We start from the raw sequence: 27145 nt of genomic DNA on the forward strand, positions 1-27145 counted from the left end.
GGACCTGAAGTGGGCGAACAACATCAACTCCGTCCTCAAAAAGGCCCAGCAGAGGGTGTACTTCCTGCGGCTTCTGAGAAAGCACGGCCTGCCACCGGAGCTGCTGAGACAGTTCTACACAGCGGTCATCGAATCAGTCCTGTGTTCTTCCATCACAGTCTGGTTTGGTGCTGCTACAAAAAAGGACAAACTCCGACTGCAACGAACAATCAAAACAGCTGAAAAGATTGTCGGTACCCCCCTACCCACCATTGAGGGCTTGCACGCTGCCAGAACTAAGACAAGGGCGTGCAAAATCCTCTCGGACCGTCTGCACCCCGGTCACCAGCTCTTCCAGCTCCTTCCCTCAGGTAGGCGCTACCGATCAACGCAAACTAGAACTAGTAGACATTCCAACAGCTTCTTCCCTCTTGCGATCAACTTCTTAAACACCTAACCTATAATTCCATTACAACAAGCTGGCAATTTTTTGACTTGAGTTCGTTGTCACATTTCTGTGGGGCCAATTATGTATTACTCGTGCACTCACTGTAGTTGTCTCGCCATGCTGCACTATTTGCATATACTGGCCACTCATGCCAGAGTAGCATCTGCTCCATTTGCACACTGATTGAGGAGTATCTGTAACATTTGCACAACCAACATTGTCCCAGATGATCGCACTACTCGTCACTTTAAACCGCATACACTCCTTGAAGTCTTTGCACAATGGTCATTGCACCGGACTATTGCAATATTAGTCGTTCGAACTGCTCTAAGTGCTAGAGGACTCTGCATCTTTTTGCACAATTGTTTTTTGTCAATGTCTTTATGTCCCCAAAGTGTTCTGTAAATTGACTGTCTGTTGTACTAGAGCGGCTCCAACTACCGGAGACAAATTCCTTGTGTGTTTTGGACATACTTGGCAAATAAAGATGATTCTGATTCTGATTCTGATGACCTGTGAGTAAGACGTGGAATAGAAAGGGAAAATGACACCTGACAATGACATACCACAATGATAAAGACAACTGACGACTATGACATGTCAAAGACATGTGACAACGACAATGAACCGACAAGAACTGAAAGAAACTAGGGAACTAAATACAAACAAATTGACGAGACAACGAGGAACACCTGGACAAGACACGAGTGGCTGGAGAGAGTTGATTGGTCGACACAAAGTAGACGAGAACAGGTGGACACAACAACCTAATGAGCATACGACAAACATGGAACACAGGAAAACATGGAACAAAACTAAACAACCCAAACCAAAACACAGACCATGACAGACGCAGCCCATCGACTCGGTCTTTGTTCGGGGAATTATGCAGCAGTTCACAGACATCAAGGATCAGGTAAATACATGTTTATGTTGTGCTGTTTAATATGATTGACAATTGTGTTAATCCCTATGATGCCTGATCAATATATTTTTTTGTTTTACCTGGTAAACTAAAGCTTAACTTTTCTCTTCTGTTTCTGTTCCGAGATTCCCTCCCTACTGTCTATGGAGAGCATAGTGGCAGTGTATCTCAGTACACTGGGCCGAGGTGATCTTCAGAGGATTTCTACAGAGGTGAGATAGAACTTAAATGTGTAATGTACAATGTATTTAATCACTGTCGTGCTGTATTGTGACAAAGTGGGGAACAATGCTATTAAATGATAGATAGATAGCTGTATTGATAGATGGATGACAGATATTTCTTGATATATAGATATTTTATTCATTCCGTGATGAAAATTTGATTGTCACACCAACCATATTTGCATATATGCTGGACACTCATATTAATCATAAAGAAAGAACCAACAAAGTAAAAAACATACAATAGCAGCATTTGAGAGGAATTTAAGGAGCTTCACATTTTCTCTATTCTAAATATATAATGTGGTGCTTGTTGGTCTTTGGTAATAAATATATTTATTAAATATATACAAAAGACTCACCCGAATCCCAAGACCGGGCCTCCAAACCGCCTATTCGTACCGGATTCCGCACACTCTAATGTTCTTCAGTGGGCTCACAACTCCAAACTCACCGGTCATCCTGGCATCACCCGCACCATTCAGTTCATCCAGCGACATTTCTGGTGGCCCAGCCTTGTTCAAGACACCCGGGAGTTCGTCCAAGCCTGCTCCGTCTGTGCCCGAGGGAAGTCTTCACACCTCTCCCCAGCTGGGCTGCTGTGTCCATTGCCTATCCTTGCCGCCCTTGGTCCCATATTGCTCCGGACGTTGTGACCGGTATACCTCCTTCTGAAGGTAACTATCATTCTCACTATTGTCGATCGCTTTTCCAAATCCATCCATTACGTACCTCTCCCAAAACTACCATCCGCCTTCGATACTGCTAACCTCCTTGTCCAGCATGTCTTTAGACTCCACGGTATTTCCATCGATATTGTCTCTGACCGAGGTCCTCAATTCTCATCCCTGGTATAGAAGGAATTCTGTAAAGCGGTGGGCACAGCAGCCAACTTGTCATCAGCATATCATCCGCAGACCAATGGCCAGACGGAGCGAGCAAACCAATCCCTTCAATCTGCCCTCCGTTGTGTTGCAGCATGCAACCCCTCCTCCTGGAGCTCATTCCTCCCATGGATTGAGTACGCCCACAACTCCCTCACCAGTTCCGCTCCCGGTATGTCCCCATTCATGGCTTGCTATGGTTACCAACCCCCATTATTCAAAGAACAGGACCAGGCAGTGGCAGTCCCCGCTGTCAAGGATCATCTCCGGAAAATCCAAGCAGTGTGGAAATACAACCGAGCGGCGTTGACCCAGTCCGCCGTACACAATAAACAGCTCGCGGACCGTCATCGCTCCCCGATGCCAGAATACAATGTGGACCAATCTGTCTGGCTTTGTTCTCACGACCTCCCGCTTCAGAAAACTCACTCCGCGTTTCATTGGTCCCTTCCCCATTACCAAGATAATCAATCCCACTTCCGTCCAATTGAAGCTTCCACATTCTCTGAAAATTCATCCTCCACCTGCGCCCTAAGCCCTCTGGCCAAAGCCCCTACCCCCCCCCCCCCCCCCCCACCCCCGGGTTATTGACGACCATCCGGCCTTCACGGTGTTGCGCATCCTTGACATGAGGCCTAGGGGGAGGGGGTTCCAGTACCTTGTCGACTGGGAAGGGTACAGACCAGAGGAGCGGTCTTGGATTTCCCGGAAGCTTATACTCGATCCGACTCTTTTGGATGACTTCTACGCGGCTCACCCGGGGAAGCCTGGCAGGACGCCGGGAGGCATCCGTTGAGAGGGTGGTACTGTCATACACTGCCCTGCAGTTCCATTATAGTAGGAGGGCTGGAGGGCTCTTTGCGTCCTCGCTTCCCTTGTTAACTCTTGTGTCTCCTCATTCTCAGTGCTCCCCTGTGTTCCTGACCCACGTCATTCCTGCCACCAAGCCAGCCGCCTGTTCTGTTCACTGCCTGCCACCTATCCACGCCGCCGCCTGGCAATACATCCAGGACCACCTCCATAACCTTTCCTCAATAAACTGTTCATCATTTTACATCTGCCTCCGCCTGCTCTTGGGTCCAGCTACTCCCCACACATGACAGAATTACCTATATATTTATATATATATATATATATATATATATATATATATATATATATATATATATATTTATATTTATATATAAATATATATTTATATATATATTTATATATAAATATATATATATTTATATATATATATATATATATATATATATATAAATATATTTATATTTATATAAATATATATATATATATATATATATATATATATATATATATATATATATAAAAGCGAGACAGAGAGACAGCTTGTGTTGCGGCACGGTGGATGACTCTTTAGCACATCTGTGTGGAGCTTGCATCTTCTCCCCGGGTATTCCGGTTTCCTCCCACATCCCCAAAAACAAGCATGGTAGGTTGAGCCACAATTGATACAAACTCAGACACAGGCACTAAATTGTAACTGAGAGATTTGTTTCTTATTTTGTCTTTACTCAAAAGTGTTCTTCCGACACAGTCAAACTCAAAACCAGACACTCATATCCTTTTTCTTCTTCTTCACTCAACTCAACAGTGCACCTCAGAGCAGATTGGTCAGTCAATCTATCCATCCACCCTCCTGCTGTCATCCCCTCCCTCTTTTGCGCTCTCTCTCTCTCTCTCTCTCTGTCAGAGAGAGAGAGAGTGGGCGGGGGAGCGGTAGATCCATGGGGGAGGGGAGTGTTCACTCTCGTCACTGGCCAGTGCTGGGTAGAGAAAAAGAGAGAGGGAGGGAAAGAGAGCAAGCCAGAGATAGAGAGGGGGGGTGGTGAGTGTAAAGTTCTGTCCCATATGTGAAAAGCAAGCAAAAGCAAGCAAAGCAGTGTACACCCACACACAGAGTGGCCTGGTCCGGTCTGCTCTCGGGATTAACCAAGCGCTGCTTTCAGATGGGATGGAGGACATGCAGGCATGAACAGGTAAAGCTGCATGCCTTCTTGAGCTCTCTATCTCTCTCTCTGTCATGATCTGCTTTCATGACTTTAGAAGTCACATTGGCTGGCTGCTGAAGGAAGGAAGGAAGGAAGGAAGGAAGAGCAAGCCAGAGAGGGAGGGAGGAAGGAAGGAAGGAAGGAAGGAAGGAAGGAAGGAAGGAAGTTAGGAGTCAGGCGCTGACATTTCCACCTCCTCCAAACTTGTCCGTTTGCTTTGAAACTGCAAGCTGTAGTTTGTTATTGTGGGCTGACTCGTACATGTTGGACTGTCAAAGAGCTGTGTTCATTGCATCATTTCATTTTCACGTTCATTGACACGAGTCAATGTACATGGGCGGGCGGTCATATGCAAAGTTAACGAATGGTCCACATTGTTTTGAGTTAAATATTCTTAACTAGAAGGACATTATTATTCAAATAGAAATTTACATGGAGTAAAGTTTTGGAATATACTTCTGTTTTCAACAATTTACTATTATGAAGTCTATTTATTGTGGAGATTTCCACACAGCAGTGTCTCAAATCTGGGTAAAACAGAAAGTGTGGGATCAAAATAATCTGTACATGACTAAAATGGGATATTCAGATATGCATTTTCATTAATCAAAGAAACACAAACATAAATTTCTTCAATTGATGAAAGAGTTTACATTTAGACTATGAACATTTTGTTTTGCATTTTGCATTTCAGCAGAGGCCAAATTGTTTGGTGTGCAAAGAATGCCGTCTTTATAGGCTCAGTGCGTGGAGCTGTGGTATGCGCGTGTCTCTTTTTGTGAGGCAGATTTTAGAAAGCCTTCTTTTGAGGGTGCACGCAGCTTCACAATCAGCTTCATGCTTGACCATAATGAGCACCCTTGTGTGTGTCCGTTTGTGCTTTGTTTTCACTCAACTGACAGGACTTCAGGCTTCTTCCACAACTCTCTCACACCGAATATCGGATTTTGTTTGTGTGTTGAGTTTTGTTTTTTGATGCCTTGTTGGTCCAAATGTTATCAACTCTGTCCTTCCCTGGCAGGGCTGTCGCGTTATCCGTGCAAGCACATGCCAGTGATGGACTACAGCCTAACAAACGCTAACCGTCACCAGCATTCACCCATCCGCATTCCTCTTCAGTGAGACCAGCTCCACAGAATGCTGAGTCCCATTGTCCCTTATAGTGAGTACTTTGCACCTTTTCTTTCTCCCTCACCACTTCTGCATGCATGTCACAACAAACAACCAGCCAAGTCAGGCTTTAGTTGGACTTTGCCTTAATCAATGAGCCCTAACCCCCCAACTCCACAACTCAAAAGCAAGCCGGCGTTGACGCTGTTATGTAGCTTGTGACTAGATGAGAAAAGACATACAGTGGAACTTCGATTTACAAACTTAATTTGATTCTTGAACGGGGATTGAAAATTGAAAACTTGGTAAATTGAACATAATTTATCTTTATGAAATAATGTATACTTGAATAACTGGTTACAGCCTTGACAAAAGTCCTTATTTCAGCAAATGTTTGTACATTTGAACACAATATAAAGCTATACGGTACTGTGTATCAAACATGACAAGGGGTGAATGATCAAAAGTCTTTTTTAACAAGTTAACAACAACAATAAGCAGAACTGTGCTCCTCAGTCAATTGCAGCTGCCCTGCCGACATGCACCCAAACATTGTTACAAGTCCCTCTGGTGTGTTCATAGTCACAAAAAAATTGGAAATCACAAAAACCCTTAACTTTAACATGCAGATTGCTGCAATTATGAAGAATAGAAAAGGAAATCCAATTTACCTTGACTTCTTGACTTGCAGCTTCCTCTTTTCTTGACATGATGGGCTTTGCATGTAAGAGCTTCACTTTCTCGCAAATGATAGTCTTGGAAATGTTTGCTAGGTGTTTTTAATTTATCCAACTGAGCAACAGCTTTTCGACTTGGTCCAGACGTTCCTCTCCTTCGGAAGATAAAGTCACTCCCTTGGCCATGTCAGCAGGAACAAAAAAATGCCTTTTTTTCCACAATAGTGGAAATTGTGGGCTTATTTTTTCCATATTTGCGAGCAAGCTCTGCAATGCATGCGTCATTGATATACTCCTCACAAACATACAGTGCAAGAAAGATCCTTTAAAAATGGAAATGCTCTAAAATGCTAAATCGTAAGCAGGAGAAAAAGCATTTGTTTTTAAACCTGAACTTAAAAATATTGATACCTGGGGCTGACTACTTCTGTTGGCAGCATATTCCATTTGTGTGCAACACAACAGCTAAAAGCTGCTTCACCATGTTTGCTTTGGTCTCTGTGCTCCACTATCTGACCTGAGTCTGTAGCTCTCAGACCCCTACTGGGTTTATAATATATATATATTATATTAGCATTCCTTGAATGTATTTAATCATTTTGTGATTTATAGACGAAAAACAGAACTTTAAAGTCCATTCTATAGTTGACCGGGAACCAGTGTGGAGACTTTAGAATTGGAGTAATATGCTCTGATATCTTTGACCATCATATTTTTAAGACCCCAGTGAGTCGCTTCCTCTTTCCACGCTTGTCTGTGACTTTTCTTGGACCCATATTGAGCTAGCAAAATGTGAAAATAAAGGCTAAAAACACCAAGAAGGCACACGATGCAAAGCATTTGCTGAGAAAAGTAATGACCGACTGCGAAGCTGGAGCGTCTGAGAGTGAGCCGCCTCCCCACAGTTGGCGCCTAGTACAAAATGGATGTATGGAACGTTTGCACACTGTGAGATAGTTCGACCATTGGGCAAAATTTTTGTTCGATCTGTGGTTTGTAAATGGAATAGTTTGAACATTGCGACGTTCCTAAATCAAGGTTCCACTGTACAGGCATTTTCCCTGCCATGGTCTGAATGTTTCATCACCTACGGAGGAAGGAGGTTGATGTTTTTGCATTACCAAACACTTTTGTCATATTGGTTCTTAGGACTGCATCACACACACACACACACTGCTCTATTTACTCTAGTCAGAGCTGACCTAATAACTGACAGGTTCATTTCTGGCCTTGCCCCCAAACGCCTCATTTAGACCCCCCCCCCCCCCCCCCCCCACACACACACACACACACTGGGCTTCATTTAAGTCGAAAACAGCATTGTTTCGCAGCCAGCATGGTGCTGCCTCAGCCGCCTCCTCTCCTGTAACTCGCCTCAAAGGAGCTTTATCAGCATGACAGCTCCAAGAGGGAGAAACCAAACATAAGGGTCCATTTCAAAAGTATTACCGAATAATACAGAACATATTATACGAGTCAGGGTTATTTGCATAAAAAGCACTTAATTAGCAAGATTGCAGTATGTGTGTGGGTGTGCAACTTCTACCAAGAAAAACGGCCATTTGCCCCTGAAACAACTACGTTTAGCAAAGCTCAGAATGAGTCTAAAAACATCCATTTGCTGCGGGGAAGTGGATGCATGCTTGTGCTGCTTCCCATCAAGGCGTGTTTTACTGGTTATTCCATTAGCTCCCTGCAGCCTTCTAGACCGTATTGACCCAACACACTCCCCAGTGCCGAAGTGGACGCCAAGTCAAAGCATTTCACAAACTGCCAGCGGAATCATTGGCAGTGTAGGAAGACGCTCTCCCTTCTTGGGAACATTCTGCTCTACTTCCCACTAATTCTTTGTGTCTTGATTTATTGTCATTGTTCGATTGCTCCGTGTTTTTTGTCACCGGATTGAGCAGATGTGCTCTGTATTGCCTCTGCAGGGTGGGAATCATTGTAGAACATCTGCATGTGTGTGTCGGAACGTGCACAATGGTGTTACATAGTCGCGCTATTTACTCGCACACCGGTGACACGCAAACACGCCCCTGCGCTCGCTGGTGACACTGTAGCTCTCTGTCTTTTGAGCGAAAGACTGCAGTTGTGATTTTTGTCTGCACAAATCGGACTGTGAGGTACTTGTGAAGATAATGACTTCAACAATGGAATTCTCTATTTGGGAATGTGGAGCTTTCCTGCTTCTTAATGCGGTATACTTTGAATTCAAGTAAGCATTTTTTTGCTTCAGTACTGGCAGTGACTCAGTTGCTATTCTTATGTACGATCGCAGCCTTGCTGGTCTGCGGCCATAGGATTTCAAGCTGTAGTGATCAGGCCTCCGCCGAACCTGTGAGGAAACCTGAGAGAGATTCCAGGGGTCATGGATACTCCTGGAGGGATTTGGTGCAAAGAATCTGTAATCTGTACTTCAAACAAGCTCTTAAATCAGTCCCAGGCCACCAACCCATGAGTGCCCTAACTCTTGTTGCTCGGGGCCCCTGCTGGTGTAGCGATACCTTTTATTTTAAGAGCGCACACAAGATGAACTGAGCAGCAGCACAGTTCTGGAAGTTTTTACAACCGTCTGACCCCTCTACCTTCTCCCTCACTCCATTGTTTTTATGTTTGCTGCAAGTGATTTTTCTCAATGAAGTGGCTTGCATTGAGGAAAGAAGGAGCAGATCTTACGCTGTAGGGTCATGCTGGTGCCCATCACCATTGTGGGACCGAGTGGCATGAGTGGTTTGGTGGCGGGGCTTGTGAGGCCCTTGAGTAAACACATTAGTGTGGGTTGTGAATGGGCTCTAATTAGCCCCTAGTCTCTGTGTGTGTGTGTGGGCGTGGCCGTGTGCGTGCGCGTGTGCCCACAAAAACAGGAGGTTGGGTGCCCAGGACCCTGCGAGGACCTCTGCTCTCATTCTCTAAAAGTTCATCAGCTCATTAAGGAGACCCCTGCCCCTGTTAAGGGCCCAATTAAGAAGGCGTATTTGGGTGGCAACACTTCACTAGACAGCTAATTAGTAAATGACTACACTTGAGAAATAACGCATTTGGATTATTCTGCTATCAGGTGTTTATTATACAGCGGTCGCAAATCGACACAGAGGAACAAACACGAGCGTCCTGTGTTTGTTTGGCTTCCATGCAGAGTTTATAACATTGGATCATACATGAGCCTAAAGGCTTCTTTAGACTCGCGGGGGCGGTGACCGTGCTGACATCACTGCGGCTATCCCGCACGCAGTTTTTAAAGGCAGTTTGCCTTTAAATGTGCTGCAGTTCTCTTCCAAGTCAGGGGTGTCACTACAGCTGGTATTGGCCACAGGGTGGAGTTTCCCCTGCATTTTTTGGCCATTTCCGAAAGCCGTTTTTCCTTTCCTTTCCGGAACAAGGAACAGAGCAGCAACAATGGCGACCGTGGAACAGTGTCTGCTAGAACAAATGGACCTAGATGATATGTTTAATTATACTGCAAAATCGATCAAGAAGGCGTCGGCATCAGTAGTATGTTGAACCAAGGGGAAAGCTGGGTACGTCATCACAGCATGTGACTAAAACGGACCAATCACGAGAGATGATCTCCGCGGCATTCTGTGCGCGTGCGACCCATGCGCCTATGGGTCGGTCACGTGATGCAACGCGGGCGCCGTCGGCCGCATTGTATCACGTACATAGATAGGTGAGCGGGGCAGATGAAAAGAGTGATTGGTCATCACGCGGCCTGAGGACAGCTGCTCTTTGATATATTACTGGACAAAATGACCCAAAGCCTGCCTGCAGTCACACAAAATAAGGAGCCTGTTTTTCTTAAAGTGGAGGGGGCAGCAGACAGGCTCCTGCCATTTGTGGACGTGTGTTAGCAGGCGTGGGGGATGGGGGAGTTGTTTCTGAAATTACAAGCATTAAGTGACGCATCCAGCAATTATTCCGCAGGCGGCTTTCTTGTATTAGAGTGTGTACTAAAAGGGGCTGTAAATTGAGTAGGCCTGCAGATGGGAATTTGCGTATTTTTTTTTTTTTTTCCTCTGCACAGTCATTAGCAATTCTAAACAGGTTTGTCAATTAATCAATGTTAAGCAAATGCCATCAAGCAGTTTGGCTGCAGCCCCACCCCAAATACCCTGCACAACAACAAGTTTTCACAAGACAGAGATTATGCTTTCAACTGGACATTATTCTCAAATGGATTCTTTTTGAGTTCATATTTTCTGAAGTACGTTATTGTATTGCATTTTATTTTTAACTTTAATAACACTCAAGGCACAATTCTCCTCAAGCAGTTTGGCTGTAGCCCCACCCCAAATGCTTAGCACAACAACAAAAACTTTTGCATTTTATTTTTTAACTTGAATAACACTCAAGGCACAATCCTCATTCAGACCAGCACTATTTATCAGCGGTCTGGACTCGAGTCACATGACTTGGACGCGAGTCTGACTCGGGTCATGAATTTGATTACTTTAGGCTCGACTTGACAATATGGACTTGTTGGACTTGTTTGACCCAACTTGACTTGGACTTAAACAGCAATGACTTATGTCTTCACTTGGACTTGAACCCATTGACTAGAAAAGAAACCAACACTTTGTAGCTATGTGCAACTTACTGTTTTACTACAGGTAAGTGTGATAAGTCATAACATAATGCTGAAGGTCTTACTGATTATTTATTAGATAGAGGTGTTCAACCCGAATACTAATTATGTGTAGTTAGTTCTTAATATCTTTTAACCATATCACCCTGTTGGGCACACTCTGGTGGAGGAATTGACCAAGAGGTCATTCTTTCACACACTATCTAAAGTAATGGTTTCATTGAAAAAAAAAAAAAACAGACATAAATAGAATAAATCAATAATAAATGTGACAGCGAAATAAGGTATACATTCCAAGCACCACTGTTAACATACAAAGAGACGACAATGACATTTAACGTAACAATAAGGAGGTTAATTATTGAAAATCCACATTGAATTGTGGGAATCACACAGGGGCCCCCCTCTGGAGCCAGGCCTGTACGTGGGGCCCGGCCGGGCACAGCCCGAAAGGGTAACGGGGGTCCCCCTTCCCATGGGCTCACCACCTGTGGGAAGGGCCATAGGGGTCGGGTGCAGTGCGAGCTGGGCGGTGGACCTTGGCGATCCGATCCCCGGCAGGTGGCGATCCCAGGGAAGGAGCCCGAGCTGGTGTGTGAGGTCGAGAAGTCCAACCCTCTCTCTCTTCCGTTGGGGTTCACCCCGGTGGACGAGAGAGTAGCCTCCCTGCGCCTTCGGGTGGGGGGATGGGTCCTGACTGTTGTTTGTGCCTATGCACCAAACTGCAGTTCAGAATACCTTTTGGAGTCCTTGGATGGGGTGCTGGAGAGCGCTCCCGCTGGGGACTCCATCGTTCTGCTGGGGGACTTCAATGCTCACGTGGGCAATAACAGTGAGACCTGGAAGGGCGTGATTGGGAGGAACGGGCCCCGCCCGATCAGAACCCGAGCCGTGTTCTGTTATTGGACTTCTGTGCTCATCACGGATTGTCCATAACGAACACCATGTTCAAGCATAAGGGTGTCCACACATGGACTTGACACCATGACACCCTAGGTCGCAGTTCAATGATCGACTTTGTGGTCGTGTCATCGGACTTGCGGCCTCATGTCTTGGACACTCAGGTAAAGAGAGGGGTGGAGCTGTCAACTGATCACCACCTGGTGGTGAGTTGGCTGCGATGGTGGGGGAAGATGCCGGTCCGACGTGGCAGGCCCAAACGTATTGTGAGGGTCTGCTGGGAACGTCTGGCAGAATCCCCTGCCAGAAGGAGTTTCAACTCCCACCTCCGACAGAACTTTGCTCATGTTCCGGGGGAGGCGGGGGACATCGAGTCCGAGTTGTTCCGCGCCTCCATTGCTGAGGCGGCCGACCGGAGCTGTGGCCGTAAGGTGGTTGGTGCCTGTCGTGGCAGCAATCCCCGAAGCCGTTGGTGGACACCAACGGTGAGGGATGTCGTCAACCTGAAGAACGAGTCCTGTCGGGCCTTTTTGGCCTGTGGGACTCCTAAGGCAGCTGATGGGTACCGCCTGACCAAGGGGAATGCAGCTTTGGTGGTCATGCAAATAGTTACAGGGCGGGCTGGCCGTGCCCTGTCTGGGCTGCCTGTACATTACAGTCTGGTTTAGTCTGTGTAGTGTTCTCAAGAATCAGTCTTGTACTGTATCAATCAGGACACAGCTAGCATCTATTCGACATGAAACTATATTCTTCTTTGTGTCCTTTTCTTTGCTTGTTTTCGACATAATATTTTTACTTAGTGCCCCCTAGTGTTCTGATTGAGATACCACAGTTGGATAAAATTGCACCTATAAGACAAGCTGACAAACATGTGTTCCTCTTTTTTTAAATTAATGCCTTTTTGAAACTCACAAGAAATGCCAACTTCCATCCATCCATCCATTTTCTGAGCCGGTTCTCCTCACTAGGGTCGCGGGCGTGCTGGAGCCTATCCCAGCTGTCATCGGGCAGGAGGCGGGGTACACCCAGGACTGGTTGCCAGCCAATCGCAGGGAGACATACAAACAAACAACCATTCACACTCACAGTCACACCTACGGGCAATTTAGAGTCACCAATTAATGCATGTTTTTGGGATGTGGGAGGAAACCGGAGTGCCCGGAGAAAACCCACGCAGGCACGGGGAGAACATGCAAACTCCACACAGGCGGGGCCGGGGATTGAACCCGGGTCCACAGGACTGTGAGGCTGACGCTCTAACCAGTCGTCCACCGTGCCGCCAAATGCCAACTTAAACTGAAAATTTTTTATTATTTGTGTTTGAAATTGCCTCACTACAAATGGTTGTAGACAGGAAAATGCAGTTTCCTGCTACATGCACAATGTGAATTTAAGAAAACTACTGTTGATTATCTAAAAGAGGAAACCAATTGGTCGTTCATTATTGAGTGAAATGACTCATTTTCTCTTGTATATTCATAATTCCTCTTTAACCATCCATCCATTCATCCATCCATTTTCTTCCGGTTAGGTCGGGTCGTGGGGGCAATAGCCTCAGCAGGCAAGCCCAGACTTCCCTCTCCACAGCCACTTCCTCCAGCTTTTCCGAGGGGATCCTGAGGCGTTCCCAGGCAAGCCGAGAGACCTAGTCTCTCCAGCGTGTCCTGGGTCGTCCCCGGGGTCTCCTTCCGGTGGGACGTGCCCGGAACACCTCACCAGGGAGGCGTCCTGGAGGCATCCTAAACAGATGCCCAAGCCACCTCATCTGGCTCCTCTCAATGCGGAGGAGCAGCGGCTCTACTCTGAGCCCCTCCCGGATGACTGATCTTGTCACCCTATCGCTAAGGGAGAGTCCGGACACCCTGCGGAGGAAACTCATTTTGACCAAACAAAACTATGTTTTATCCTCATACTTGATTATTCTGATAGAATTGTCAGTGGAATACGCGATTACTAATTGCAGCACTACTTGGTGGAAATTTTAATTTGTGACAGGTCTGTTTAATGTCACTTCAGAAATAAAGTGAGAAAAAGTAAGTAATAGCAAGGGTTTTTTATAGAATACCTGAAAACCTACTATCAATCGGTTTTGAAGGGGCAATAAACTAAGCCCGACCCCTTGACGATTGGCTTTGAAGGTGCTAGTTTTCTTATAAAGGTTCAATGCACTTGTTTAACAAATGTGTTTTGATAAATATGGATTTTAAATATATTAAATACAGGGTGATTGAAAACTGACTCCCTATTTTTAAGTACTTGTAATTTATTACTGAACTATAATTCTTCAAGAAAGTGTATTGCATGGAGTTTTATTTAAAATTCGATATGGGTGCCAGCATCAGCCACCAGTTTCTCAAGCCGCCTGGAAACCGCATTAACTGATTTCACAAGGAACTCTTGTGGGATGGAAGACATAACTTCTCGTATTCGCTCTTCAAGTTCTCCCAAAGTCGTTGGTTTGGTAGAATAGACTTGCTCCTTTAATCATGGATCATACACAAAAAAAATTAAATATAGAAAGAATATTACAACATAGGAATAAATTACAAGTATTTTAAAATAGGGAGTTACTTTTCAATCACCCTGTACATAAATTTTGTATATAATATATTCATTAATTAAATGTAAATATTACATATATTAAAATACATATTTTATTTTGATGGTAAAATGATTCGAAAGAACTCAAAACTCAAAGTGTAGGATTTGCGACTTGCTTCGGGACTTAACTGTCTCGACTTGGGACTTGACTCGGGACTTGAGGGCAAAGACTTGAGACTTAACTTGAGACTTGCAAAGCAATGACTTGGTCTGACCTCTGCTATATATATAGGCTACACATTTCTGGGTAATCCTTAAAAACCTTATTATAGATTTTCCACAAAATGAAGGCCTTAATTGTCCTTAAAAATTAACACATAATCCTTACATCCACCCTTCAAAGGTATTAAAAATGCCACAGGCACCATAAACAACATTGAAATATTGTCTCTGAGTCTGCATTCACTGTTTTGTTTGTTTGTCTTGGCCAGGACTCCCTTGCAAATGGGACTATTCCTGGTTAAATACAGGTTTTAAAAAATGTAAAAAGGTTTCATATTTTATGGCATTTATGGCTTGCATTGGCAAGCACAATACCCCTTTTTCTTTAGACCGACTACCAATACAAAGACTTACCATTTCTTGATAATACCATTACGTCTTGCAATTGCGAAGAAAATGTGTTTTAATTCAATTTTAATCTAATTTTCTTTTCTTGTTTCATTCAAATATAACTGGGCACTTGGCAGCAGGTGTGAAAACTCTTCACACTTATATTGTGAGTGCATCTTCTGAAGCGCATGACAGAGGGAGCAGATGTGCCAATGGGAATGAACGGCCGACTGCGACTGTGTGCGGTTGTGTTTCTTCTGATTGATGGCGGCCCTGTGACTAACCCATGGATTTATCACAATATTCCCGCCCACTGGCTAATTATGCACGGCTGATTAATGATTACTGACCCCTGTTGTTTGGCGTCCACATTGTCTCCATCCTCAAGGACTGACCTCGGATTTCAGTGAACATCTTTGTGGCAATAGGCCACGTGATCCCACACATTATGTCCCCGTGGGGCTGGAAATCACCAAGAAGTTGTGAACAGAGGACATTAAAGGTATCCTGACGGGACAACAAATCAAAATAACTAACTCTGATATAGAACAGATTCTTAAGCCCACTCGCCTCTCGCTCTGCAGCTTAAACTTCAGCTCTTTATTTTGGAGATGTCTCAAGAAACAGATCATTTGCTTGTACACGTTTACATCGTCCAAGTCATCCATCACCCAAATGATTGATGCCACTCTCTGGCCTCCCCTCTCCTTGCTGCCTGTCATCTGCCCTAATGACAGCTGTGTCCAATATACCAGGCCTTTTAACATAGTGCCTTCTGACACAGTGTCGAAATCGCAATCAATTTAGTGCATACTTACTTTCCACAAGAAGCGGGATTGAAGGAACTTTTGTCATTAAGTCAGCCAAGTCATGCTGAAGTGCTTTACAAAAAAGGTTGGCAATTTAGCATTGCACATCTGTCTATTCTACCTGCTTCCAATTGGAGCTCATTTGGACAGATTTCCTTGTCAGAGTTTGTTAACTAAAGTACAAGCTCTGGAATTCGCCGTCCGGCTGCTGCATAGCAAAATGGTCAACTTCTAGTCCAATTGCGGGGATGTTTTCTTGAGACTTTTTTTGGTGCATCCTATTATGAGAGACATGTTCACCAAATTTGTTGTTGATTGTTCAAACAAGTGTCTGAGGCTTATTAGTGTTTGGCATTCGGTGTATTATAACATTTTTACGTCATGCTTCACCCATGTCAGAATCAGAATCAGAATCATCTTAATTTGCCAAGTATGTCCAAAAAACACACAAGGAATTTGTCTCCGGCAATTGGAGCCGCTCTAGTACGACAACAGACAGTCAATTGACAGAGAACACTTTTGAGGCATAAAGACATTGAGAAAAACAGTCACTGAGCAATAAAGGGTTGCTAGTTATCTGGTAATGCCGGTACATTTTTTTTTTTTTTTTTTTTTGACAATTGTGCAAAAAGATGTCCTCTAGCACTTAGAGCAGTTCGAATGACTAATATTGCAATAGTTCGGTGCAATGACCATTGTGCAAAGGGCGCCGAGATTTCAAGCGAGTAGTACGATAATCTGGGACAATGTTGATTGTGCAAATGTTGCAGATACTCCTCATTCAGTGTGCAAATGGAACAGATGCTACTCTGGCATGAGTGGCCAGTATTGGTCAACAACAGATATGCAAATAGTGCAGCGTGGTGAGACTACTACAGTGAGTGCGCGAGTAATATATAATTGACTCGACAGAAATGTGACAACAAACTCAAGACAAAAAGACAAAAAAATGCCAGCATGTTGCAATAGAATTGTAGGTTAGGTGTTTAAGAAGTTGATTGCAAGAGGGAAGAAGCTGTTGGAATGTCTGCTAGTTCTAGTTTGCATTGATCGGTAGCGCCTACCTGAGGGAAGGAGCAGGAAGAGCTGGTGACCGGGATGTGGAGGGTCCGAGAGGATTTTGCACGCTCTTGTCTAAGTTCTGGCAGCGTGTAAGTCCTCAAGGGTTGGTCGGGGGGTACCGAAAATCCTTTCAGCAGTTTTGATTGTCCGTTACAGTCGGAGTTTGTCTTTTATTGTAGCAGCACCAAACCAGACTGTGATGGAAGAACACAGGACTGATTCGATGACCGCTGTGTAGAAATGCCTCAGGAGCTCCCGTGGCAGTACATTCTCTACTGGGCCTTTTTGAGGACAGAGTTGATGTTGATCGCCCACTTCAGGTCCTGAGAGACTGTAAGAGACTCCTTGATGAGGCCGATGACAGTGGTGTCATCTGCAAACTTCAGGAGTTTGACAGCCGGGTTAAGAATTGCGTACAAGATATATTTTTAGATTTTCGTTTTCAACTTCTGTATCGGGCGCCGTTGCTCCAATCCATGATTACCACTGTGATGTTTGACTCAAGTTCACCAATCAAACAACACAAGAATGTCTCATGTCCGCACACAAAGTCTTCTATTGGGCTTCGCGGCCCAGTCAAAGTGAGTCGTGACAACCCCGCCCAACTGGTGTTTGCATTACAGACTACGAAAAATAACAGCTTTAACATGCAGCGTACTTTTGCTACTGCCCAAACTTGGATGTTTCAGCCCACTTCTAACTTGAGAAAACACCTTGCGGTAAATTGCAGATGTTTTAGCTGTTTGTTTTGGCTGTGCATATGGAAACATTAGCTCTGTTTTATGGTCACAAGTAACTGTAAAACATGCATTTTCTCGGCTATGTTATGCTCTATCTCTCGCACTCTCTTTCTCTCGTTGTTAAACGTCAAGTCCAAGTCAATCACATTCAAGTTTATTTCAGTTGTTTATTGAATTTTCCTCTCAAAAAGATACAAAAATAAATCAGTCGAGTTGTACAAATTCTAGGTCACATTTATGGTGGAAAATGTTTGAGAATGATTTATCTTTGTCAAAATTATTTTACAACACAAAAACCTGTAATTTGAAGGGGAGTGACTTTTTATATCCACTGCAGCCTTGTTCCTGTTTTTGTAATCTGCCTGGTGAGCCTATAGTATTGTGCTGTTTAACAAGTAGAAACAGTATAAGACCATTTCTTGTAGTTGAATTTGCCTTAATTTGTCATTTTACAAAGATTTTATTTCATACAATTTTTATTTTTTAGATTAAGTGATATTGTTCAACAATATCTGAAATGCACATTTATATTTATTTAGTTATTTTTATTCTATCTGATGTTCATACTCTGATTGAAAAAATCTGAAGTTACTCACTAGTTACTCTGTTTTTTAAGTACTTTCTTACTCTTACTCAAGTAATTATTAAATTATTATTATTAAATTAAATTAATAATGTAATGATTTTATTATTTATTTAATATTTTACATGAGTTTATTTATTCAAAAGTAACTTACTTTTATTTGAGTCCAATGTTTGCCTACTCTACTCTCCTCTGGTACTGTGCACATTTACAGTTATACGGAAAGTATTCAGACCCCCTTAAATTTTTCACTCACTGTTATATTGCAGCCATCTGCTGAAAATCATTTAAGTTCATTTTTTACCCACATTAATGTACACACAGCACCTCATATTGACAGAAAAAAAACTGAATTTCTTAAATTATTGTAGATTTATTTTAAAAAATTTAAAAATGAAATATCACACAGCCAGAAGTATTTACTTTGCTGTGACACTCATATATTTAACTCGGGTGCTGTCCATTTCTTCTGATCATCCTTGAGATGGTTCTACACCGTCATTGGAGTCCAGCTGTTTGATTATACTGATTGGACTTGATTAGGAAAGCCACACACCTGTCTATATAAGACCTTACAGCTCACAGTACATGTAAGAGCAAATGAGAATCATGAGGTCAAAGGAACTGCCTGAAGAACTCAAAGACAGAATTGTGGCAAGGCACAGATCTGGCCAAGGTTATAAAAAAAAAATTCTGCTTCACTTAAGGTTCCTAAGAGCACAGTGGCCTCCATAATTCTTAAATGGAAGACGTTTAGGTCGACCAGAACCCTTCCTCGAGCTGGCCAGCAGGCCAAACTGAGCAATTGGGGGAGAAGAGCCTTGGTGAGAGAAGTAAAGAAGAACCCAAAGATCACTGTGGCTGAGCTCCAGAGATGCAATGGGGAGATGGGAGAAAGTTCTAGAAAGTCAACCATCACTGCAGCCCTCCACCAGAATCAGAATCATCTTTATTTTGCGAAGTATGTCCAAACAACACACAAGGAATTTGTCTCCGGTAGTTGGAGCCGCTCTAGTACGACAACAGACAGTCAATTGACAGAGAACACTTTTGAGACTGAAAGACATTGAGAAAAATGTCAAGTACAGGGATATCCTGGACGAAAACCTTCTCGAGAGTGCTCAGGACCTCAGACTGGGCCGAAGGTTCATCTTCCAACAAGACAATGACAAAAAGCACACAGCTACAATAAAGAAGGAGTGGCTTCAGAATAACTCTGTTACTCTTCTTGAATGGCCCAGCCAGAGCCCTGACTTAAACCCAATTGAGCATCTCTGGAGAGACCTGAAAATGGCTGTCCACCGACATTCACCATCCAACCTGACAGAACTGGAGAAGATCTGACAGGAGAAAAGGCAAATCCAGGTGTGAAAAACTTCATTCCCAAAAATACAATATCCATCCATTCATCCATCCATTTTCTGAGCCGCTTTTCCTCACTAGGGTCGCGGGTGTGCTGGAGCCTATCCCAGCTGTCATCGGGCAGGAGGCGGGGTACACCCTGAACTGGTTGCCAGCCAATCGCAGAGCACATACAAACAAACAACCATTCGCACTCACAGTCACACCTACGGGCAATTTAGAGTCTCCAATTTATGCATGTTTTTGGGATGTGGGAGGAAACCGGAGTGCCCGGAGAAAACCCACGCAAGCACGGAGAGAACATGCAAACTCCACACAGTCGGGGCCGGGGTTTGAACCCGGGTCCACAGAACTGTGAGGCTGACGCTCTAACTGTGAGGCTGACGGTCTAACCAAAATACAATATGGTTTATGAAAATAATTCATTCATTTTCTGAGCCGCTTATCTTCACAAGGGTCGAGAGAATGCTGGAGGCTATCCCAGCTACTATCGAGCAGGAGGCGGGGTACACCCTGAACTGGTTACCAGCCAATCACAGGGCACACATAAACAAACAAGCATTCGCACTCACATTCACACCTAGGCACAATTTAGAGACCTACCATACATCTTTTTGGGATGTGGGAGGAAACCGAAGTGCCCGGAGAAAACCCACGCAGGCACAGGGAGAACATGCAAACTCCACGCAGGCGGTCCCAGACCTCAGAACTGTGAGGTAGATGCTCTAACCAGTCGGCCACCGTGCCGCCATGAAAATAATTAATAGAAACTATATTTCAAAATTAATTGATCGGTCCTACCAAACTCCAAGGTTGAAGCAAAAGGTTGTCCAATTTGAGTGTGAAAGGACCCCCACGTCAAAGCTCAACGATGACGGCAACGGGGGTGCGGCCATCCCATATTTGGAAGTGGTGACACAACAGCCAAGAAGGAAGTCCGGGAGGCCTTCCCCGCTGAGTGGACCGTAACTCAGCAACTTGCTTATTTTGAGCAGGAGGGAGTGATGCAGCAGCAAAAAATAAGGGAATAGAATTATCCCATACTAATTTCACACCAACTTCTCATTTGTGAGCATTCTTGTTCAAGGAAGAGATGTATTTTGATGTGTAATTCAGGCTGAGCAGGGAGCTTTGAAATTGAGTTTGAAAGCTTCCCGCAGAGACATCTCGGTAGATCATTTTTCTATTGGCCCGAAGTTCGGGATAGTTGGACACGGCAATTATTATGTCTTCCTCCATTTTCCCCTTGCCGTTTACAGTACAAGTCCGCTAAAATAGCCCTCAGAAATCACTGCGCCAGCCCCGGTCCAATTGGAGAAGCTTTTTGATGTCACTGCATCAATGCTCTAGAACAGAAAATGTTTCTATCCGATGACGCGACCCTAAGCGTCAGATGCCTCTGCATTGATGTGACACCTCCTCAGTACACACACAACGAATGGGAAAGTCGAGGGCGTGAGACGCCTTGCCAGCTGCAGTGTGAAAGAGCCTTTAGTAATGTGTCAGTAGCGATCCAAACGGTTGTAAGAGCCAACTCTTTAAAGTGAATGACGGGCTCCGGCTCGTGAGTAGTAGCCGATGTTTTTTTCCCCCTCATTTTTCTGTTAAAGCCGGGTGATTGGCCAAGATGTCTGGCGACATCCGTGTCGACACTAAGCAGAATGGGAAAGGGGAGGTTACAGAAACGCAGCACATTAAGCACACAAAGTGGAGCAAGGGAGAGACAAGAGAGTGTGAGAGAGCTTTGCTAAGAGTGAGAGAGTACACGCACCTAGGGTGAAAAAATTAGCACTAAAAAAACAAAGTCAAATTTTGACACATTTGAAAGATAATAGACAGTTTGAAGGCCGAGTACAGCCTTTGCAAAATAAACATTTCTTTTTGGGCAACTCAACAAACACCCTGCCCTACCCAGTAATTTTCAGGGGCAGGTGACTAAGCCTAAAAAAAAGGGCACCCATCACCAATAACTGAGATCACTCTCGGCGCCAGAGCACATCCGATAAGAGAACATTTTGACGGCGTGGTAGGGTCCATCGCATAAAAATGAGAGTTGCAGACGCACCCCCGCATAAATGGACGCCCTTAACAGCGATCCTATATAGGCGTTTGATACTGTATATACAGTATATTGTATTTATCACATTTACTAAACCATAAAAAAGTTAGATTAAGAGTTAAGGAAGAAATGAGTTGCTAAAGAGAGAGGATGTGGATATTTTAAAGGACTCACTCCATCCATTTGAATGTACAGTACCTCCAACAAGGTACCCGTACATTTCGGTTGGACGCGTCACTTCTTCATCCACAGGCACATTATACATTGAATATAGTTAAGTATTGATGTAAAACACATATTTGATGCTTTATAAACTCTATTTATATGGCTTCGTGGTGGCGCAGCGGCCATTTTGTCTAGCTGAAACCCGAAAATATATTTTTAACCTGAAGGAAAGCTTATGTGCATTTTGATTGGCTATAAGCTGCAACCTTACGACGGAAATTTTGGAATCATGGCAAAACCAGTGGCAGACTTATCGGCCATTAATGAAAACAGTTTCCATATCAGGCACACAACAGTACTGTTTATTTCAGCTGCGTCACTCTGTGTGCAGCAGCATTAAGTTTGAAAGCAGTCAACTCACTGATCACTGATGAAATTAGGGCTGCATGATATACTGTTTGAACATTGTCATCGCTTCTAATTCTGCCTGGGTAATCAAACACATGAGCACAACTGTGTGTTTTCTCATTTACTAAATAAAAGTTACGACGGATAGTTTTGTAAACTTTCACCAGAGACAGCATGACTTCGTAGGTAACTTGAAACTAGTGAATCGGGCAGTGCAGACTGTCTATCGACCTTGGCTTCCTCCTACTGTCCCGCTGTCGTCAGGTGCCGTGTTCGGCTGTGACAATGAGAGTAAGTTGACTTGTGTGCTTACTTTTATGATTACAGTCCACAATAACCATTAAATTTTGAAGTTGAGCCTCGTAACGTGATTTTAAATTGTGTAAGCTATCACCCCCACAGTATGTTTGATTCCTTTTGGCACATCCATTCAACAACCACACAGCGTTTGAGAGCTGAGAGGTGCCCCTTACTATTCAAGTTTTGAAACCTGATATTATATACATTGTGATTATTTTTATTCATTCAAATTTGTCAGGTTTGATAACATTACTATTTTCTGTGGTGTGTCGAATTTACATGATATTTTTTGGATCTGTTTCGTGCAACTTTAAGAATGGACTAAGGAATTTAAAGATATTTACTGGGCAGAATGGGTCTTCAAATGACAAACAAAGTTCAATGTTGTAGTCTCGGTGTCCATTTTACATCACAATTGTAGTTTTTATTGCCAAAAGGCTGCACCCTTCCCGCTATATCGAACATGACGATTGTGTCGCTGGTCTGATATGAGAATGCGTGCTTCTTCATAGTGTGCGTGTGTTAGTGTGTGGGGGGCTGGGGGTGGGGGTTGCTTGATTGGCAAGCTAATCCTCCAATCACGTCAGTGCCATTCCCAGCGTTCGCTTGCAAACTAATTATTTTATTTTATCTTTGAACCAAACATATCAAATGAACAACAATCAAGGCTTTCAAGTAATCTTGTCTAAAGTCAAGTCACATCCCAATTCTTTAATTCCCAAGTCTGAGTCAAGTCTTTTAGTTTTTATCAAGTCAACTCAACTCACAAGTCTTGAAAACAGTGACTTGAGTCGACTCAAGTGCAAGTCACAATGACTCGAGTCCCCATCCTTTGCGAACATCGACTATCATTTGTCCTGTTCGACATCAAAGACATCAAATAAGTACATACGGATGCGCTGCTTTCATTTGGACGTTTTGTGACTTCTGATTTGAAAATAACTTATCCAAAAATTTGTTATGGATGTGAAAATAGGATGATGTGGTTCTGTTGGCTTCATCAAACTGCAATCTTCAACTTTCGCTGGAGCAGTTCAAAGTTGAGTATAAAGCGGCTGGGATGAAAATCAGCACCTCCAAGTCTGAGGCCATGGTCCTCAGTCGGAAAAGGGTCAGGTCAGGTCAGGAATGAGCGCCTGCCAGGAGTTTAAGTGTCTTGGGTTCTTGCCATATTCACCTACCAAGCACAAAACATTTCCAATAGCCCAGCTGTCCACAAAGGCATCCAAGATTATTGGTGACAGTATAAAAGGTGTGTTCCACCATTAAACGGGCTGCTACCAACCCTCTCAGACAGTGAAGCGGATCAGTCCAACTAGCTCCAACCATCTTGTTTTTCCTGCTTTTCCATATAGCCAATTTAGCACTGGCAAACATAAAATTCATTAACACCACAGTTTTCTTTCTTTTTCTGGAAGAAGTTGGTCCAAAGATAAAAAGCTGGAAAGAGAAAACCTCTCCCAAACCCCCCACCCACTCCTTTAACATTTTAAAAATACCAGCCAACCGGGGACATAGAAGCACTAAGTGGTCCAACGTCTCTGCCCGTAAACAAAATGGACAACCTTCCCCAGTGCCAGGATCAAAGTGAGCTCTGTATCTGTTCGTAGCTATTATTCCATTTATAATCCTCCATTGGATTCACCCATCCATTTTTCAACAGGAGGTTTATATAGTACCTACCAGCTTCCTTTTGGGGAAAATTCCAAACCAAACACCTCTGTTCACCTTGACTCTCTGACTCCACTGAGTGATCCATTGTTCAGCACCTTTACACAACTCTCATACAGCCGCTTTCCACTACAGGAGCTAAAGTTCCCAAGTTGTGGAGTTTTTAGGGACAGTATGATTCCACTCTGCTCCCTCCATTCCCCCACAGCAGGAATCACGCCAATTGGAGGAAAGACGTACTCAGCCCCCTCACTCCACTGGTGAGCTAAATCACTGTTCCGTACAAAGTCCTGGGGCCTCATGTACAAAGACTTGCGTGGATTTCCTACTGAAACATGACGTACGCTCAAATCCAGAAAACGTCGTATCCACAAAAATATCCAGATGTATGAATCTGTGCGTACGCATGAATCCAAGCACATTTCCTTTGTACATCCCAATCAACATGGAAATGAGCGCACATGTTGGAGGAGCGACTCCTCCCTGTCCACGCCCATATTTAAATATGCAATTCATATTTAAATGAACCCTTCACCTGAGATGCCCATCTCTGCATGTCCCATCTTCACAATCCCTGCCTCCCTGACAGCGCTTCTTATAGAGTCAAAGACAGAGCTGTAAAAAGATGACAGACCATCCAGACCGTAGCCAGAGGACAACAGGAACAGATGTTTGTCGTAACCCAGCCGTCCGGCCCTCCGGAGCAGAAGATGAGTGATTGCTGACCAGCAGAGTGAGTCTTTGTACAACAGCCTCTGTGCCATCTGTAAATGAAAAGCAGCCATCCTGGAGGCAATTTCTGTAAGGCCCTGCCCCCCTTCCGTCACAGGGAGATACAGGACCAACGCTCTCATCCAGACCAGACCAGAAAATGTTCACCAGCATCTTCTGTAGCTGTTTAATCAGTCCTGGTGGGGGTGTTAACACCTGAAGTCTGTGCCACAGAAGAGAGGCGACAAGATTGTTTACAATCAGAGTTCTTCCCCTATAGGAGAACTGTGGTAGCAGCAATTTCCATCTAGACAACTTAGCCTGCACGTTTCCCAGCGCTCACTCCCAATTCCTAGCAACCATCTTGTCGTCACCCAAATAAAACCCCAGAATTTTCAACCCACTATTTCCCCATGTAAGGCCACCAGGGAGACCATATACAGTCCCCTGTGTTGGATTACCTACCCAACATGCCTCACTCTTTTCCCAATTTACCTTAGCTGAAGAAGCCTTTTCATATAGCATTAGACTTTCTCTCAGTGCCTCTATGTCCCCATGACCCTGGACCATTACATTAATGTCACCAGCATAGGCTGACACGACTATGGGAGGGCTATAAGTCATCTCTGGCAGACATAGACCGTTCAGATTTTTCCCAAGTCTAAATAGGAGAGGCTCGATAGCAAAACTATAGATAGGAGATAGGGCAGCCTTGCCTAATCCCTCTCCCGACCATGAATGGTCTGCTCAGTCCTCCCCCAACCTTAACTACACAACATACACTCTTGTACAGCAGTTTCACCCATGATAGAAGAAGCTCCCCAACTCCAAAAGCATGCAATGTGGAAAATAAGAAAGAATGATCCACACGATCAAATGCTTTTTCTTGATCAATGGAAATGATGCCTACATCAACACCGTATGCCTTGCACACATAAAAAATCTCTCTCATTAAAAATAGATTGTCCAACAAGGATCTGCCAGGGACGCAGTACGACTGATCTGCACCAATTACAAAGTCAATATAAACTTTTAGTCTGTTTGCTAAAACTTTGGATAACATTTTATAGTCCGTACATAGTAAGGCTACAGGTCTCCAATTCTTGAGCAAAGTTAAATCCCCCTTTTTTGGCAGAAGAGAGATCACTGCACGCCGACAGGAAGCTGGAAGAGTCCCTTTCCCAAAGGAGTCCTTGAAAACCTCCAACAAGTCAATCCCAATTATATTCCAGAAATGTTTCTAGAAATCTGCTGGTATTCCATCCAAACCTGGGGCCCTACCAGAGGTCAACTGGGTCACCGCAGTCGTTAATTCCTTCAGAGTAATGTCAGAGCCCAGGACATCTTGTACATCAGATCCCAGCTGAGGGACACCCTGAAGTAGTGTCTCTGGAGCCTTTCCATCGCACCGTTCTGCCTCAGACAGATTGGAGTAGAAAGACACCGCTAGCCTTCTCATTTTTGCAGAATTTGAAGTCAGCGCCCCATTGGGCCGCTGAAGGCACATCATTTGTTTCCTCTGTCCAAACGACCTCTCCAGGTTAAAAAAGAAGGAGGTAGGTGCATCGATGTCCCTCAGTGTGGTGTAACGTGACCGGACCAGAGCTCCTTTAGCCTTCTCTTGAAGAAAAAAAGTCAACTGCTGTCTTTTTGTATGTAACTGCTCTGTATTTTCAGCAGCCACACTCTCCAAAACCTCAATGTCCTCTTCTAGTTTCTCTATAGCCTTCCTAGTATTAATACTAGAGAAGGATGCGTACTGTTGGCAAAACACTTTCACTTGACTTTTTCCTACCTCCCATCACTGATTTAAGAAGGGAAAAAACTCTCTCCAATTACTCCAAAACAATTTAAAATTTTCACAAAAAAACAAAATCATGCAAAAGTTTAACATTAAAATGCCAGAATGATCTCACCTTGTCTACGCGTGACAAAATGAATTCCAATAATACCAAATGATGATCTGTAAAACCAACTGGGGAAATTTGACAATTAATTGCCCTGGTGTTAAAGCCACAGACGTACAAAATCTGTCAAATCTGGCTGCAGTAACCACGCCATCAAAAACTTTCATTCAGGTATATTGTCTGTTGTTCGGATGCTTCGTATTCCACACATCTGCTAAGTGCAACTCCTTGGTCATCTGGGACAAAAAACCAAGATGACTGGGTGTGGAGCTCCTGTCCTCCATCCATCAATTTTCTGAGCCGCTTCTCCTCACTAGGGTCACGGGGGTGCTGGAGCCTATCCCAGCTGTCATCGGGCAGGAGGCGGGGTACACTTTGAACTGGTTGCAAGCCAATCGTAAGGCACATACAAACAAACAACCATTTGCACTCACAGTCACACCTACGGGCAATTTAGAGTCTCCAATT

General features: G+C 44.0%; 1 protein-coding gene across 1 annotated transcript in view; it reads left to right on the top strand.

The window, feature by feature from the left end:
* The first annotated feature begins 4368 nt into the window (after window positions 1-4368).
* The window catches only part of fignl2 (fidgetin like 2), a 48530-nt gene continuing 25753 nt past the window's right edge, over window positions 4369-27145 (top strand). The window contains exons 1-2 of the mRNA XM_061665166.1: window positions 4369-4463; window positions 5497-5637. Coding sequence (XP_061521150.1) covers window positions 5613-5637 — 25 coding nt within the window. The 5' untranslated portion in view covers window positions 4369-4463; window positions 5497-5612. The remainder of the gene's footprint in view (window positions 4464-5496; window positions 5638-27145) is intronic.

The sequence above is a fragment of the Phycodurus eques genome, chromosome 1 (genome assembly GCF_024500275.1).
Source record: "Phycodurus eques isolate BA_2022a chromosome 1, UOR_Pequ_1.1, whole genome shotgun sequence".
Classification (NCBI taxonomy): domain Eukaryota; kingdom Metazoa; phylum Chordata; class Actinopteri; order Syngnathiformes; family Syngnathidae; genus Phycodurus; species Phycodurus eques.